This window comes from Cebus imitator, unplaced genomic scaffold (assembly GCF_001604975.1).
Source record: "Cebus imitator isolate Cc_AM_T3 unplaced genomic scaffold, Cebus_imitator-1.0 Scaffold27, whole genome shotgun sequence".
NCBI classification, from domain to species: Eukaryota; Metazoa; Chordata; class Mammalia; order Primates; family Cebidae; genus Cebus; species Cebus imitator.
The window spans coordinates 11,518,718-11,538,236 of NW_016107342.1; the positions used below are offsets into that span (position 1 = coordinate 11,518,718).

At 37.5% G+C, this 19,519-nt stretch overlaps 1 protein-coding gene across 4 annotated transcripts in view; it reads right to left on the bottom strand.

The window, feature by feature from the left end:
- ARHGAP15 (Rho GTPase activating protein 15) overlaps window positions 1-19,519 on the bottom strand; it is a 640,576-nt gene that overhangs the window by 64,073 nt on the left and 556,984 nt on the right. For all 4 annotated transcript variants that reach the window (XM_017523184.2, XM_037736629.1, XM_037736627.1 and 1 more), the window contains one exon: window positions 10,257-10,362. In XM_017523184.2, the coding sequence (XP_017378673.1) occupies window positions 10,257-10,362 (106 nt within the window). The remainder of the gene's footprint in view (window positions 1-10,256; window positions 10,363-19,519) is intronic.

Here is a 19,519-nt window from a genome sequence, read left to right on the forward strand (position 1 = left end):
TCATGGTTAGGAAGAATCAATGTCGTGAAAATGGCCATACTGCCCAAAGTAATTTACAGGTTCAATGCTATCCCCATCAAGCTACCAATGACCTTCTTCGCAGAACTGGAAAAAGAGCCTGTAACTTCTTTGTTTTGGTTGATTTCTCCCATTTGGAATGGCTGTATTTACTCAACATGTATACCCCCTTTGTATCTAGGAAGCTTGATTTTGATTTTACAGGCTTATAGGTGGAAGAGACTTGCCTTGTCTTAGATGAGATTTTGGACTATGGACTTTTGGGTTAATGCTGAAATGAGTTAAGACTTTGGGGGACTGTTGAGAAGGCATGATTTGATTTCAAATGTGAGGACATGAGATTTGGAGGGTTAGGGGTAGAATGATATGGTTTGGTTGTGTTCCCATCCAAAATTCAGCTTGAATTATATCTCCCAGAATTCCCATGTGTTATGGGAAGGACCTAAGGGGAAGCAATTGGATCATGGGGATTGGTCTTTCCCATGCTATTCTCATGATAGTGAATAAGTCTCACGAGATCTGGTGGATTTATCAGGGATTTCCATTTTTGCTTCTTCCTCATTTTATTTTGCCACCACCATATAAAAAGTACCTTTTACCTTCCACCAAGATTTTGAGCCTTCTCCAGCCATGTGGAACTGTAAATCCAATTAAACCTCTTTTTCTTACCAGTCTTGGGTAGGTCTTTATCAGCAGTGTGAAAATGGACTAATACACTAGGCTTATGAAGTTGATCTTACCTGGAACCACTCACTAGCTATTAGATTATCATCTTGTTTAATGAAGTAATGTGATTCCATTTGTTCAACAAAAATTAATGAGTATCTATAATATGTAGGACATGGTACTAGGGGACATAGCAGGAATCAAAATGACATGAATATCTGTCCTTCTAGAGCCAGTGCTCTAACAGCAGAAGAGGCCAGGTTAGTTCTTTGTAATTTCTATTCTCACCAGTATTTTCAGGACCTGGCTATGCTATAGAATATCATTTTCCCTGCTAGATTATATTTATTCCTGTGCTTTTTTTCAAAAGCCAAAGGGTGAAAGTAAGAACAGTAGCTGGTCATTGTTATGAATTCTGCCCAATGCCCTGTTAAACTGAGGTTATTCTAGGTCTCTCTTGTGTAATTAGTAGTTTTAGTCACAAAATATAATGTCTTTGCTCTTGCCAAATGTTTTTTCTACCAACATGCACACCATTCTCAGGCTTCTTTCCTGATATCTCTTTCTCTGACCACCCATTCAATGTTAGAAATGTCTAGGAATCTGTCCTTGACTCTCTTCTGGGTTCACACGGTCCCTTGGAGGTATTCATGACCTTACCCCATTGCCATCTTTAAACCCCTAACTCCAAAATTCATATCTAGATCTCAATCATCTTTCTTGCATTCCCAGCATATATATCTTATTCTCGATTGGATTTTGCTAATAGAATATAACAATGAGCAAGTCACATTATGTTAACAAAATTTCTGCTTTTTTCATGCCTCCAATTTGGTTCTTTTCCTATATGAAATGTAAGTTAAGGGTATCACCATTTGGCTAATTCAAACTCTGGATGCCATCCTGGAATCCTTCATCTTCCTAACCTCTTGCACGTACTTGGTGCACATGTTCTGTTGAATCTGCCTCTTCAATGCCTCTTGTATGCATCCCTTTCCCCCATTCTCCCTATCACTCCCTTAGCTGGGGATCTCTAGCTTGGACTATTATACCAGCATCTTCACTGTTTTCCCTACTTCTGGTATTGCCCTTCTACAAGCTGTCCTTTACTCTTATAAAAACTGTGATTTTTATGAATACAAATTTCATTACCTTACCTCTCCATTTCAGAGCCTTCAGTGATTTTCCTAATGTCTACAGTTTTTTTGAGACATGATCTTGCTCTGTTGCCTAGAGTGCAGTGGCAAAATCATAGCTCACTTTAGCCTCTGACTTCCTGGGCTCAAGTGATCCTCCTGCCTCAGCTACTTGAGTATCTGGGACCGTAGGTGCACACCACAATGTCTGGCTAATTTTTTAATGTTTTGCAAAGATGAGTTCTATGTTTCCCAGGCTGGTCTGGAACTCCTGAGCTCAAGTGATTCTCCCTTTTCAACCTCCCAAAGTGCCAGGATTACATGAGTGAGCGAGCGACATTGCTTGGCCTACAGAAAGAATTTCAAGCTCCTTATCAGAGTGCATGGTGTTCTTCACAATTTAAGTTGTTTACAATATTCGAGGCTTATAATCTGCCACGCTTTATTTTCTTTATGATTCCAAATTCTCTAATCCTTCTAGAGGACTCATCATTTCTTTACCACATGGCAGTTCTTCTCCATGTCCTTGTACACAGTATTCCCTCTCTCAACAGTAGGGCTGTTGTCTGCCAAACCAATATCCTTAAATATAGCTTGTTTCATGTCCTGTGGGAGGCATCCTTTGATTTTTCTAAGCTAAATTTCAGCTTCCATCTAGAGTTCTCATAGCATTTTAGACATTGCATCATATTTTAAATAATTGTTTACTAATTTATCTGCCCTCAGGGGATAAGATATGTGAGGGTAGGAATCCTCCTTATGCCTCTAACATTGAGTTGAAGGGTCAGCATTTTTTTTCTGTGAAGGGTCAAATAGTAAATATTTTTGGCCTTGTATACCTTGTTGAGACTTATTGTGACCTCTTGCCATTGTAGCATGAAAACAGTCATAGGCAAAATATAAATGAATAGGTATGTTTGTGTGTTTCAATAAAACTTTATTGACAAAAACAGGCGGCAGGCTGAGTGTGGCCTGTGGGCCATACTCTTCCAACCCCTGATTTTGTTCAGGCCTAGAATATAGCAGGCACTCATTTGAGACTTCCTGAAGGAATTCGTAGGTAGAATTTTACAGTTACAAAACATTTTCACAAATATATATTCATTTGACTTATTTCACACATGAACAAAAGGGATGGCTACAGACTTTGAAAGATTTTCTCAATATTGTACAGTTTCTAAGGGCTGAGGCTGGGACTTGAGACTATATCTTCTGATTTCAAATTCTTTCCATAGGTTAAAGGCCTAATGGAAAGAATTTGGAATCAGAAGATATAGTCTCTGATTCTCTACTATGAGTCGAGAATGGGGGGTGGGGGGCAACTTAAAAAGTTTACCTCTCATGAGAGAAATACCCTCATGCCGTTGGCTATCACTTAACAATAGGGACAACAATGATAGATGGGACAGTAGCAGCTTTAGGTTTTGTTGTTTCCTGTTTTTCAGTGGTAAATGTTTCCATTCGAATGTTAAATCTAAAGATCTAAAGTAATAATTTCACTCCCATCTTAAAACCTATCTTCCACAGCCTTCCTCTACAACAAGGAGGCACTGCTGGAAGGATCATTGAATCTTAGTCCTCAGCTCACAAACCTTATAAATCCCATGCCAAGATGTCTCCTAAATAGGTGACATTTTAATGATTACTACAGGGAGTTAGGAGCTATTGCTTCGCCCTCGCTATCAGAGTAATTAATTTTCTTAACGACCAGGCCAGATTTTGCCAGGGGAGTCCAGTTGAGAAATTTTAGGCCCATAGGAAGTACATTAGCTCTTCAAAGTGGTTAGGGTGCCGTTTAAAATACACGAGCAAAGGAGCTAGGAAGCTTCTGGCTTATTTCAAAAACCTTGCAACCCCTATCCCACAGGAAAGGAAAAAAAAATAGTAAAAGAAAATAACAATTTGTACAGGTTCCTCATTTTCCAGTAAAAATACCCATGTCCTGCAAGTCTTTGGATATCAGGTATTGTGGTTGGGTGAAAGACCAAAGTGTACAGAAAAAGAATGGAGTGCCAGAAGACAGCACAGAAAAACATGACCCTGCTCGAAAGCATAGCAGAGCTGAGCATGCAGAGGCCTGGATCTGAGGCAGAGAGCATCACCAGCCATGGCCCCCAGTGACCAGAGAGAAGGGTGATGGCTGTGGGCTTTGAAGCTCATTCTTTAACCATATCTAATTTCTCCCCACCAAAATGTCAGAGATACCTACAGTGCCATTTTAAAGACAGGGTGGATGAATTAGTTTGTCTCCATTGTTTTCTGATACAATGCTTATATTTCTGGGTCATTATCATTTCAGTTGCCTCTGAGATACTTTTGTAGCATGTTTTATTTAATATCCGTGAAGACCACAGAGAAGCTTTAAATATCGGTTTACTTTCACAAAACAGCCTCAGCTCAACAGTTTCTACTTTCAATGAGGCATTCAATTGGCATGTGTCCATGAGATTTGTCTATTCAGCCATATCATTTTTTTCACCTTGGAATTCTATGAACAGCTGGACAACTTTCTAACAGTCAATGCAAAAGGGAAGATTTTAACTTTCCTTTCAACCTATTTTACAAAGTGCAAGTCTCCTATAATAAAGTCTATTTGCACCTAAAATCTGTGGCAAATATATTCTTTCAAAGCTATTTTAAAAAATCAACAAATGACATTACTTCCTAAGTCATTATTAAAAGTCACCCATTTAAAAGACACTTGGATTTTCTCTGAGTAATGTGTACATGCAAAACGTGTACATGAAAGTTCTTTTGAGTCCTTACCCCACTCACAAATTTGAGATTGTTTTGGCTTCCAAAATGCATGCCACAAAGGAAATCTGGCTAACTAGTTTAAATTTAGCTCTGTGGAAAGACTTTATTTATTTTCTAAATTTTCCATAATTCTCATGTATTATTTTTATCATGGAAATGAAAATGTGGAAAAAGACTTCAGCCATATCTAGAATACTTTGCTAATAGTAACGACAACAAAATTCTAGTCCTTCCAAAGGGTAGCACCAGGTCGAGGTGGATATGTAATTGATAAGACTCTAGGTGGATAGGTAGTTGATAGGATTCTAGGAGTGTTTATAGTGGTGACTGCGACACAGAGTATGTCCTGCTGGCTTCAAGATCTCTTACCAGGCTTTCACAAAGCTAGTATTCTGTTTGTCTTGGCAGGAAATTCTGATCATGAAAATCACTCTGATAAGTTACACAACAAAGCAAGAGAACTAGAAGTTTCCCTAGGAGACTGCTGTAACAGAGGAGGCTCTTCATAAGAGGCACAGGAAAACCTGTGCCTATTTCCAATCTGATTATGCCTGCCCCAGAGGCAGGCAGACTAGATGCTCATATAGCAAACTATCACTTGGAAGGTGAAGAGTTGGAACGAAGACCATGAGACAATATGCCAGCCAGGATGACAGGGAGTCTGAGACAAAAAAGAGTTGTGATTGGGTATGAGGATGGGGGTGTGATGCAGCTTGTCAAACATGTGAAATAGTCTTTCTGGGGCTCTGAGAAACTCGTTGAGTCAGGCCACTGAGGAAACTCAAGTTTTAGAAAAAGATCCTGAGGTGGGATAAAGAATTTTGTGGAAGCCAGGAAGTTTAGCAGTAATTTAGCCTGTACTGCCTTGGTAATTCTTTCTATATTTATTTCATAAATAATTATTTTATATTTCCCTCATTATAAAAACACTGTAATATGTGCAATATAGTAATACATGTAGAAATAATACATTGATATAAAATGTTTATTTAGTACTTATGTGCTAAGCACTATGCACAACTCTTTGAAATCATTGTTCATTTACTTCTCACTACAGAAATAAGTTCTATTACAATCTCCCTTAGACAGATGACAAAATGGAAGCTTGGAGTTGAATAACTTGGCCAAGGTTACACCTTCAGTAAGCAGCAGAGCCAAGACTTGCATTTAGGTCAGCCTAACTCCAAATCCTGATTTCTTCGTCCCCTTAACCTCAGTGTTTCCTCCTATACCATTGTTAGGGGAGAAAAAGGAATATAGGAGCCAAACTTTCACAATCCAACAACTCAGAGAAAAATATTAACATTTTAGTAAATATAGTCTTTTCTACATTCACAACTTTTTTTTCGCATATTTATAACTATGCTCTCTTTGTATGCAAAAGACTGTATCTCTGATTTTATTTAACATTTAACACAGCATTTGTGCAAGTGAAAGCAGAAAGAAAAACATGAACTACATTTTACTAAGCCAATATGATATATCCTATTCTGTATAACCTTCCCCATCACTGAACGCTTACATTGTTTCTAAAGTTTCACCATTGCAAACAGTGCTGTCACAGACAATTTTACCTGCATAAACTTTTTTACTCTTTATGATTGCTTTTAAAGTTATGAAACTTTGAAAGGTCTGCATTCTTGAGATATATTACCTTTATGGGTTTTCCGATATGCTGGCTGTACATCCCAACGGGCAGCATATAAAGGGCTTAATTAACATACACCTGCCAAAATGGGATTCACTCTATTTCATTTGTTTTCTATAACCTCATCTTCTTTCTCATGTCTGCTTTTGGAAAGTAGAGAAAAGGATGCCATTCTAAATAATACCTCCTTTCGTAAAAAGAATGCTATCAGGGGGACGATTTTCACAAGAAGTCATCACTGAAATCTCAGACAAACCTCTATGGCTGCCTGGATATGGGAGACACAGAAATGAGACAAATGAAAATTGTGTAGACTTTTTCTTTGAAAAATCTCAAGAATTTGGCCATTTCTTTCCTTTTGACATCTATCACTCCAATCCAATTGCAACTCCCCTGGCGCCTCCTGGGTTCTCTCCTCTTTCTATCTCTTTCATCCTGTACTCTGCTTTCAGATGACTCTTACATAAACACTGAGCACATCATGCAATTTTCTTGTTCATAAAAGGTTAATGATTCCCTAGTTCTTATTTAACTTCTTTACTGACTCTCAACCACCAACTACTACCCATCAGCAAGTAAACCATCTTTCTAGGTCCTCCCTCCCATTGGCTTCATCTTCACTCTGCCTCTCTGCCTTTCCAAAGAAGCAGGCTATAGGAAAATGGATTTGACACTTGTATATTATGGAGACAGTTTTGCCATTTATATGATGATTCAGAAGGTACCAGAGGACCTTCCAGGGCCTATCACTGTAATGTCAATTTGTGAAAATGGCTATTAATAAGGGTTTCTGGCTGACAGCATCTTGGATGATAGCTTATTCCGAATTCCTGGTCTTAAGCTATGATAGCAGAAGCATAGAACTTGACCTTGAGTTTGATTAAGAATGAAGACTCTGGACTCTGAGATTAGTCAGCCTGTGCAGCCATTATGCAACCTTATGCTTAATATAATCACAGTCCTTTAAAAATTCTGGCTTTTGTGAATAGGATTTACATCCACCTTCTAGTCCAACTGTGCTGCATTAAGTTTTCCCAGTTGTTAGCCTATCTGCTTTGAGGAGTGCTTTTAACTCAGAGCTCTGCAAAAATGTAGTGCTTTTCTGTTGACTGTAGAGTACGTGAGTCAAGTGGAATTTTTGGCACTTCATTACATTCACTGACCCTCACTAAACAAACTTCAAAATATATATATATTTGCAACAATTTGGAATAAACATTACATACAAGTGTTGACGATAGATTTTCTGAAGAACTACCAAATGCATCAAGACTAAGGAAAACATTCTAATGATTCTTTCAAACACGAATATATTTAAATTCCTGTTAAACAGTCTTCTTATTTAGTCTTCTCAGGCTTTGATGACATGCCACGATTGGCTGTTTATCAAAAACTTAGCAAAAAAAATGCTTAACAAGATATAATTGTGTGTACACACTCGTGCATAATTAAACCCAGTTTATAAATTGGTCCAGGATGAAATATCATCATACCACCCAAGAAACGATGGTGGCTAGCAAATAACACTTCTTCCCATGTATAATAATGAGTCTTAAAATGTGAATACTGTGAAGTGATATAATAATCTAATCTTAAGTCTTAATTTTAAACATCAATTTCCATCACTATTGAACTAAATGAAAGTTCTAACAAGATTAGGAAATTAACTTAGATATAAAAAACAGGATCAGGCATTAATTGTTAAAACTGGGATTATGTGGCCTAGACATGGACCATGGTCATCCGTTGAAGATTTTTAACTAGATAGATTCTCTTCTGTGTGCTTTATTTATTTTCTTTGAAGGAGGATTTAGCTGACTCTCAGTTTCTCTATTTTATAGCTGTTCCTTCAGTTGAAAAAAGAGGGAATAATTGGGACAGAGTAATGGATATTTCTCAAGAACTCTAAGATTAGGTATTGCATAGCATTAAAGGGTATACTTTTCCATTTGTTTTATGACTTTGTCCAGTTAAAGTTACTGAGATAAGCAATCCAGTATTTACTTGTAACTTGAAACCCCTTTCATGGTGTCTGGCTCCTAAGGGTAAAGAATTAACATTTGAGGAATGCTTTCCTTGTGCCCGACATTTTATATGCATTATCTCATTTAATTCTCATAACCACGAGATATGGTTGATAGTATTTAATCCGATTTTACTTGCTTGAGATCATAATGGGAGTAAAGTATTTGACTCGAGATCTCTCTTTGAATTTCTTTAAAGCCCAAGATCCTTTCACTAAACCACATTGGATTTCCCACTGTAGCCAGTATGTGGAAGTGGGGAGAAGGAACACTCTAATAGTAAGAGATTTTCTGAACTTTAAAGTTCCCCTTTGAGAGTAAAATAAGACAGAAAATGATATGATGAGTTGATTAAAACATGTTCCCTAATGCAGTGAACTGTTTTAGCAAGTTACAGACTGTGTATACCATGAAATACTATGACATCACTTGAAAGAATAAGTCTTTTAATGAAATAGAAGTCTTTATATGAGTTGCAAAATAGTTGTATAATGATATGTGCAATCTGATGTACTTTAACATAAGAAACAACCACACACACACGTTTACATGTGCTTAGGAACAGGTCAGGAAGGACACATACAAAAATATTAGTTACTTCTGTTCCGCAGGCTAAGAGTGTCTGGTAGGCGGATTTCATTTTTTAAGGTAAATACATCACTGTTGCTTAATTTTGGGGGGTGCAATTGCATGTATTACATTCGCAATTAGAAATCATGTAATGGATTAGTTGAACAATCTGTAGGAATGACTCATCCTAAATTATGAGTGATTGAGGTGTTTAAGGAGATTTAATCTCACAAAAGCAAAACTGCTCAATCTATTTGAAACTCTATCAGGCTTCAATATTACTATGCATATATCATGAAAACTAAAACCTCATCACTTTGTTGCACTCTGCCTTGTCTGAAGAAGGTGTTAACAGAAGGCAAATGAGTAACAGTCATTTTAGACTTAACATGTCCAAAATAGAACTCTCAAACCTGCTTTTCCTACTCAACTTGTTCCTCCCCCAGTTTTACCCATTTCTGCAGCACTATGGTTTCTTCACTTGCCCAAGTTGAAACCCAAAGTTACATACTTGATCTCTCCTTTCCTTTCCCCATGGTGTCCCAATCAGCAAGTCCAGCCTGATCCATCTCCACAATATCTCTATCCATTTCTCTCTGAGGGCTCCGCTCAAGCCACCGATATCTTTTACCTGGACTACCGTGGTTGTCTGCCATTAGGCCTTCCTGTCTTCACATTTGGAAGCATTCTCTGCTCAGCAGCCAGAGCAATCTTTTACACTCCATCAGTGTAGCATTGTTCAGTGGTTCTTCCTCGTATTTAGAATGGAATCTAAATATCTCACTGTGAACCATAGAACCTATGTGATCTGATGCTTGTGTGATGTTTGGGACTTCAGCTCCTGACCCCATCCTGCCTCCACAGTAGGCCCTAGCAGTTCGGGTTTAATTTCTGCTTTTCAAATACTTCAAGCTCTTAGAGGCCTCTAGGGCTTTACATTTGCCTTTCTTCTTCCTGGAAGACTCCTCTCTTAGCTATTTACACAGATAGCACCTTATCAATCTAAGCCAACATTTTACAGATGAGGAAATTGGATGCAGAGAGTTTAAATAACTTGTTTGTGGCCACAGCACTTGGTACTTGTTGGGGCTGAGTTTTGAATCCATGTCTGAATCATTTCATGTTCTTTCTATTACGTTAGAAAACAAAGTCAAGTGACCCATTCCAGGGTCCAGGTGATGGTTCTGACAATCAATCAGCAAACATATACTTGTTGAAAAGGCCTTGAAAAATAAGCTATTTCAGAAATTCCTTTTGTAGATTCTCCTTCCCATCCCTAGCACATTCTCCAGCTTCTGCAGAAAGACCTAGGTCAGTTACAAGGGAAAATATGAGATGGACTCATTTGGAAACTCTTGCCTTAGAGATCTGAAATTAAATATTGCCCATTTAGGAAATGACTATAAAGTGATATATCCAGAAACCTGTACAACTTACTTAGTTAGATGTCCAAAGAGCACTTTCATGGTGTCACGATTTGGTGGAGGGAGTTTTTGTACAAGAGACTTTACAGCTTCAATTCTTGTGTTGTTGTCTTGCTTTTCTGAAAAAGAAATTAAGAAGGAAGGTTAGGGGGGAAAAAAAAAGATTTCATCGGTACAGATACATGAGAAAATTTTCTTGGGCAAATTTTGGACTAAGACTAGCAACTAAGAGTCCTAGTCAGTAGCCGAAGGGAAGAGGTGGACTCAACCTGGTTATTGAGGAGTTTCTTTTTGACTCTGAATTTGACTGTGGCAGGCCTTTTGGGAGGCCATGTACAAGCTGATGAAGCTTTTAGCATTTGCACATTTGTCCTTTCTGCTTTGATTGTAGATGGAATGGCTGTACTGTGAGATAATCTTAACATGAAGACAACAATGTGACTTTGACATTGCCTTCCTTATCTTAACATTTGGTTTTCTTAAATGCCCTGTTTTACAAGGTGTGGTAGGGCAAATAAGGGCCTTCCAGAGATGTCCATGTCTGAACCCGTGGAATGTGTGACTGTTATATCACATGGCAAAAGGGACTTTGCAGATATGATAAGTTAGAGATTTTGAGGCAGGGAGATTTTTCTGGATTATCTGAATGGGCCCAGTAGAATCACAAAGGTCCTTATTAGGGAGAAATAGGAGGATGAGAGTCAGAGAGAAAAGGTGATGTGACTTCCCACGTGACAATGGGAACAGCATGAGGGGTGGCTATCTGAGGAATTGCGACAGTCTCCAAAAGCTGGGAAAGGCAAGGAGGCAGAGCCACTAGGGGTACCGCAGGCCTACCAATCTCTTGCTTTTGGCTCAGTGAAACTGATTTCAGACTTCCACCCTCCAGGACTGTAAGAGAATAAGTTTGTGTTTTAAGCTTGTGTTAGTGTTACAGCAGCAATGGGAAACTAAACAACAACTTATAGCGTAATTTGATTACAAATATTCTATCACTGCTTGATTTTGTAAAAGGGCAAAATTAAAAAAAAATATTTCCATGTTATCCCTTTTTCCTTACACATTTTGTTTTTCCTTTAAGAGAGTATAAAAAAATAAAAAAAAATTGAAATAGCTTATTGCCTGGTCATACACATTTTGTAAAATAGGAAGTTGTTCAAAACTGTATACCACATAGATTGCTTTCTCTCATTTTGTTTATGGATGGCAAAGTAAAAATTGATTTACTTAGTACACAAGGGAATTCATCTTTCCATAGTTTTAACCAGGGCCTTCCCATCTAGAAGTGTAATTATTTATTAAACTCAGACACCTCATACACTTCCCTTTCTATACTTTAGGTATCTTTCCTTTCTATAACTTCTAGCATAGAGCTCCTGATGATTCTAAACAGGCTGCAGCTGGAAAATAAGATATAAAAAAGAACAATATGTAAAGCAAACATCCACCCAGTAACCATTGTCTTCTTCCTTAGCAAGACAACCCCACTGTTGAGAGGATGGTAATAAACGCAGCTGGCCTGGAGCTAGAGTCACCATGAGACCAAGTCTGGCCAGTGAGACTGAAATCACAGTGTTGGTCAGGCCTTCTGGGAGGGCGTGTATGAGCTGATTTAGCTTTTAGCCTTTGTATCTTTTCTCCTTTCTGCTTCTTTGAATATAGACAGAGGGGCTGTACTGTGATCTAATCTGGAGAACTGAAGCTCTGTGGAGCAGAATACACAGGTAGAAAGAGCTTTCTTAAATCTGTCGAGCAGTCAAACCAGACCTGTACTTCCTGCCTCTGGGTTTCTTTTGTATTTTTTGAGATGGGATTATGTAGGCTGGAGTGCAGTGGTGTGAACACGGCTCACTGTAGTCTCAACTCCTGGGCTCAAGCTATCCTTCTGCTTCAGCCTCCCGAGTAGCTTGGACTATGGGTGCATGCCACCGTGCCGAGCTAATTTTATTTTGTATAGAAAAAGGGTCTCACTATGTTGCCCAGGCAGGTCTTGAACTCCTGGGCTCAAGCAATCATTCTGCCTTGGCTTCCCTAAGTGCTGGAATTATAGGCATAAGCCACTATGTTTGGCCCTCTGGGTTTCTTTGGCATAAGAAAAGAAGCCCTTGTGTACTGACGCCCTTGAGGATGGATCTCTGATATTAAGGCCAAACACAGTTCTTAGTAATACGATGAACTTACAAAAGTCTAATTCAATAGGTATATAAACTTTATGACAGTCGAATAAGAAAGAGTTAGTTTAGACACTGGCAGCTTCTTTAATATGTTGTCGCAAAAGAAATTTTTTAATAAGGAATTACAGGAAAATATCCTGCAGAAGATGGTATTTGGCTAAAGTGGGATGGGGGCAGTCTTCCTAGTGGAACTCTGCTTGGTTTTTCCTCCTAAAACCACAAAGGCCTATAAATAATGCCTCCCACAGTCAAAGCTTTCAAAATTGCAGTTATTCTTAGAAGAGTTCCAACATAATATGGCTTGGACAACTGCAAATGAAAGAGACAAAGGGGAACGAGAAAGAGAAATAAAAGAAAGTTACAACATCATAGCCTACAGCAGACCTCATCTTTTCTGCCAAATAGTAAAAAGCTCTCTTGGAGTTTAATGATGGTCAGAAAATGTGATGCTTCACAAGACCACTTGGAGCCTATGAAATATCATAAACCAGAAAAAATGTACAACAAGTTAATAAAGATGAGAGTGAAATTGGTATAGTGTGCCCAGGTCAGAGCTATTAGGGATGCTTGAATGCCTTGTATCTATTTGAAGCTAATTCCATACAACAATAATTGTATACACACACACACACACACATACACACATGTATACACACACTACATATATACACACACATATATTCAAGAGGTGTATGCATTCCGTACAGTTTGGTATGATGCCAGTAGTGCAGTTTACCTGAGGATCTGTTGAACTACTAGGTGCAAGCAATCAATATGATACTGGAAGGGGATGAGGGGAGAGAGGGAGAAGACACCTTTCTAATTTCACTGAAATCTCTGACTATAGTAATAATCAGGTTAATGTCAGACTCTCCAAGAAAAGGACCAGTTGACATTGAGGGCTACAGAAGTAACATCTACAAATTCAGCTTGACAGGCAAGAAGAGGGGAGTAGTCTTGTTGGCTCTAACCAGCAAACTTTACTCATAGGGAACAGATGATCCAGTCAGGGTGGGGTTAGAAGAGATTGGCCATTGCTTCATGGGAAAGAGTTGATTTGCAAGGACACTTCCATGGTGTTTGGGCAGGAATTAAGACATCATCAAGTCTGTTAAGCCAATACTTAAAAGAATTATGAGCTTTCTTAGAGTCAGCTCTCCCTCTCCTGTGTTCTGTTGCATTTAGAATATTCTATTTACAAAACACTTTGCATGGTATTTCTACTGCTCAGGTACTTGTCAAATTCCCCTATTAAATAGGGAATTTTTAAAGCTAGGCAATTTTTATACAGGTGTGTGGTGGGTTAAATGAATGAAGAATTAGTGAGTGAACTAATGAAAGTTGTGAACATGAATCGGAATACTTGGACCTTGGTTTGAATTCTGTAATGGCTTTTGTTTAGCTGTGTGGTCTTAGACAAGTTTCTTACTCTCTTTGAATAAGATCTAAAATGGTAGTTGTGTTGATTAAACAAGATAGTATGTAATGTACCAAGCACAATTACAAGTAAAACAAAGTACTCTAATTTCACTTTCCCCTGCACCGCTGTCACCTTTTTTGAGGCCCACTTCACTGGGTCTGGTTCACCTTATAATTCCAGCAGTTAGCATACTATCTGGTTGCAAAGACATTCAAAATGTAGTTGCTAATTCTTGAGCTGAGTTGGTGCCGACTGGTGAAAATACAATTGCTATGGTAGCCCAACATGACACAACAACCTAAATACTGTGTGATAGGCTGAGAAACTGATGGTCTGATTGGTGACAGGTTAGTTATGTAGATGTATCCCTGTGAAAATTACATGTTGATTTCCAAGTCTGCCTATAAGAAACATTCTACATGAAGAATATTTTATAGAAATATTTTTCTCTCTTTTTCTACTTCCACACATCCTTGAGGAATCAGACAACTGGATGTTGGTGCATCCATATTTGTGGTCAAGTTATACTTAAGTTCTAAATGGGGAACCATACCATGGCTTAGAGAAAGCTGAAATATTAAGGAGGAACAATTTATTTTTCTTACAACATAATCAGAACAAAATCTGAAAAGGTTATAGTAAAGCAGTATTTTTTCATGCAAATCAATACCACACCCACTCTTCCATAGCTTGTAATATCAGGAAATAACACAAACACTTCTAAGTGGAGGAACATCTAAAAATACAATTGGATACATTAAAATCGAAATGACACCTTTTCAGATCTGGTTTATTGATGTGTCATATTAGGAATTGGAATCAACACACATAATACAGGAGTGGTTAATGAGCTAAGATTCATACACAGCTTACTAAAGATGTGTCAACTGTCTTCAATTGATTCAGTGAGCATCTGAAAGACAGCATTTTCTATTAATATTTCTCCCTCAGCATATGGTTTTTCTCATTATTATGAAGCATTTAGAGTTCTGAGAAGACTTTGAGATATCTCTAACTTTTTACATTATGACTGGTGGGAGGAGGAAGGAAATTTTTGTACTTAGAGAATTAGAGAATCTCTTAGGTAAACTGTATATGAAGAGACTTATACAAAATCTTTCCAGAAGTGATGAACTCCATAATTCTTTCCCTCTTTCATTTGCATTTAACTCCTGACCTCATTCTATTATGATTTATTTTCGCATCTATTCCATGCAATACCTCCGTTTTAGTTCTCCACCCATATCTAAATAGCCTCTTCAGTCTCTAAGCTGTGAACCCACAATTGCACCACCACTTTTTGTAGTGCTTTATTTTTGCCATCCAACAGTGATTCTAAACTGTTACTAATACCCACTCCTCACCAACCTACCCCATCTTCTCAAACTACATCAAATTCATTGTTGTAAATGAGCTTCAAAAACGATTCCACATTATTTAGAGAAGTAACATCTATGTGATGTGGAATAGCCTTTAAGTTATAAGAATGTGGCTTTATACTTTTCCCCAAATTCATGGTTTTGAGGGCAGATTTTTCAAAATATGGTTTATGATAGTTATACTTGCATACATCTGCATGAAATGTTGTTACTAAAGCACATTTACAGCCCAATGCCTTATAGAAAAGAGATAACACTGTATATGATGATGGAAAAAGTTTTGTACAGTGAAGAACCTTGGATCCAATGTCCCTGGACACTTTTCTGTCCTTATCATTCATGCCTTTTTATTCTTATAGCTTCACGTTAGATCATATTTAAAAATAAATTCTGCTTTGTTACATACGTTCACTCAAAGGAAGGAAAGACCAAATTATCCCAGTAATCAATGTATAGGGAGTACTATTCATCTCATTTGCCTACAATTCTTAAAGGACAACTGTATTTCCTTGTTTAAAGAGGTCAGTAGTACCACAGCTGTTCTGCTTCTGAAAGTTATTCTGAAATGTTTAATGCACTATGTATGAAAAACATGGTAGTCCCTATATATCAGAGCAGTTCTCCGGTTTCTATTCAATTTACACTTTTTGGACTGTGGCCATTTCCGAATTTAGTTAGAGACTGTGCTTGCTTATAGGAGGAAGGAGTATCTTCAGAGAACAGTTTATTTGTTTCAGCATGCCTTACAATTGGATACAAACCTCTGAGGATACTCTTTTTAATGACAAAACTTGAGTTGCCCATTGAGGAGTCATCCCAGGGATGACAATAATTGCTTGATAAATGTCTTTGAGTAACTTAGAGTTGCTTTAGGAGGAGATGTTCTGGGGGCAGATTCAAAGCTCACAAATATATACAAATATACACATGCTTCAAACTCACATCATAAATAAGAGAATTGGCATATCCAGTGACATACTACTTCCCAGGAGTCTGGAAAAAATGGGGTTAGAATTTTTGCTATGCTATATGATTTTGGGCAAGTTGCTTGAACTATTTATGCTTCTAATTTGTACTTTTTTTTTTTTTTTTTTTTTTAAGATAGGGTCTGTCCCTGTCACCCAGGCTGGAGTGCAGTGGCATGATCTCAGCTCACTGCAGCCTCCGCCTTCCAGGTTCAAGGAATCCTCCCACCGCAGCCTCCCAAGTAGCTGGGACTACAGGCATGCACCACCATGCCTAGCTAATTTTTGTATTTTTTTTGTAAAGATGGGGTTTCACTGTGTTGCCCAGTCCGATCTTGAACCCCTGGGCTCAAGCAATCCACCCACCTCAGCCTTCCAAAATGTTGGGATAACTGATGTGAGCCACTGTGTCCAGCTTAAGTAACTTTTAATAAAGGGCATTGCTTTGTTACAATCAATTTTAGGCTGATAACACTGAAAATACAGAAAAATTGTACATCTTATTGGGCTTTTGTAGAATTAAATCTTTCAGTTGCACATAAATGTAGACATAGTAAGTGATCATCTAAGTAAATCTCCTGTAAGTCCTCTTTCCTTAAAACATTTTTCTTTTTCATTGTCCTTTCTATCATCTCTGATACATAACTGTTCTTGGTTCAAGGTTGTTTCTGAAATCAAATGAAGTGATACTTTTCACTATTTAGTATGCTTTCCTAAAAGTAGGAACAGGGCACATTATGTTACAGCTTTGTAAATATATAGAATGCTGTCAATTCTCAGAAGGTTTGTTTAAAATTCCTAAGTAGTTATAGTATATCGTAAATAGAAGTGTCATTGCATTATAAAAAAGGAACAACCACCGTCTTGAGCATAGCCTGTAGTTGGCTATGTTTTCAAGGTTTGCAAGTTTTCAAGGTTCTGTGCCCTTACCCCTAAACCCCAGAAAAGCCATATTTATATTTAACTAAAAGGAAGGCATAGTATCAATGTCTCAATGTCAGATACATTGTAAGTTTGGCTTTTGATGTTGATAAACTATGTCAAAACTGTTCAACCTGCCAAGAGAGGTACATTACTTGCAGGAAAGACCAAGCAGGAACTGAATCTATCTGACTCAAATAAGACATTTATTTCTCTAGGGAGGATCGCCTGACACTTGGAACTGATCACCTCTCTTTTACACCAGATTTCCTTGTATTCACAGTTTCTCCTTCCAGGAGATATTCATGTTTTGGCTGTTTTTTTGAATAAACAAGCCCCTTTAGGAAGAATTTTAAAAATGAGAACAACTCTTTATAGTCAGTAACTGTCAGTATCAAAAAATACTCTGGCCACTTTATTGGCATAAGTCCATGGATTTGTTAAATGAGGGAAGCTTCAGCTCACTGGCCCCTTTAGCACTGTTTCTAGAACGATTTCTGGTCATGGTCCAGAAGGAACTAGACCATGTGGAACGTGCTGTTAGAAGGAGTGTGAAGAACAATCTTGTTATGGGTAATCTTTGTTTCCTTCCACCTCTATTCCTGCTCTCGGGCAATAAACAATTATGAAATCATTAAAAATAAATGTATAATTGCTTAAATAATTAAACATATTATCTATATATGGCTGAAGAAAACCATATTTATTCAGGCCCATGTACAACCTGTAGCAGATACAAAGTTGGTCGCTATCTTTTCATTTTATAATCCGGAGGGCAGATAAAATACAAAATGTCGTAATGGATGTTTAAATATAAGACATGTCATAATACAGGTGTCAGTGAAGTATATTTCTTTCTTCTGACTGAACAGATCATCTGAGATAACTGTTAAACTCAAAAAGCTTCTGAGATGTTACTCATTCCAAAATAATTCAGAAATGCAATTGATACAAGTCAATGAGTGTAAAATTCTATTTAATCAGTTTCTGGAAGTCTTCAAAATTATTATGCTTAACTTCTTGATCCCTTCACAAATACATTCAGGAAAGTAATAATATCTTTTCTTGTGCAACTGTATCTATGTTATTCTAGTGACTTTTGATGCATTGTGATCTCACATTGGGGTGAGTTTGGAAAATGTATTCAAGTTTTAGTCTTTAAGTAACTTTTTTTTTTTTTTTTTTTTTTTTTAATTTAGACAGGGTCTGTCCCTGTCAGTCACCCAGGCTGCAGTGCAGTGGCATGATCTCAGCTCGCTGCAGCCTCTGCCTTCCAGGTTCAAGGAATCCTCCCACCTCAGCCTCCCAAGTAGCTGGGACTACAGGCATGCACCACCCTGCCCAGCTAATTTTTGTATTTTTTGTAAAGATGGGGTTTCACTATGTTGCCCAGTGTAATCTTGAACCCCTGGGCCCAAGCAATCCACCCACCTCAGCCTTCCAAAGTGTTGGGATAACTGGCATGAGCCACTGTGTCCAGCTTAAACAACTTTTAATAAACGGTATGGCTTTGTTACAATCAATTTTAAGATGATAACATTTCCCCAGACTCACCAATCCGAAACTTGTACACCTCAGCTTTGCAGTGATGCCTCTACTTGTTTGAATTGAAGGGTAAGGCAGTGGCTGACAATCCAGCAGCAATCTTTACAGGAAAAGCATGATCCTATTGTCTTTCCTAGAATTTCTTGCTCTTTAAAGTAATTTTGGAGGTGTCATGGTGGCCAAGTAGATTTCTGTAACTTACAATGACACTAATTCATCCTTAGGCGATAGTCTGTGCTGAGAAAATAAAGCTTACTGGTTTATTTCTCTGAACTTCTCTAATTCAGTTTTCCTGTGAAGATTTTCTTGAAACTATATTTATTCATTTATATCTGGTTTTACAAGCTTTTTCTTATTAAAAACATCTTTACTATTTTGAGTCATTTGACATCTTTTTCATCATAAGCCAGTAATTCATTTCAAATACTCAAGTAGCTATTTATATTTTAAGCATTCATTTTCATAAGGGTGGAAATCCTACAAATACTTTTCAAGGTTTGAAGTTTTTAATGTATGTTTTTCCATTGGTAGACAAATTAAATCTATAAGGGATTTAAAAAACTGTAGGATCTATACCACTATTAGAAAAAATGTGAACCAAGAAATACTTTTTTTGTCTTTGGGTTAAATTTTTTTTTTTTTTAAGAAAGCATATTAAACTTTATCCATAGCCATTCATTTTGAACAAAAGACCTCTGAGGAGATAATGGTTAGTATAGCAAACCATCCAGCCAGTTCATTTGTAATGGCCACACAGTGACCCTGAGAGCAGAGAGAGTTATTAATTAAACAAACATCAAAATCCTTTAAAAAATTATTTATAAAATAATTTTATGATTCAGCTTTTTTTTTTTTTTTTTAATTGTGAGACT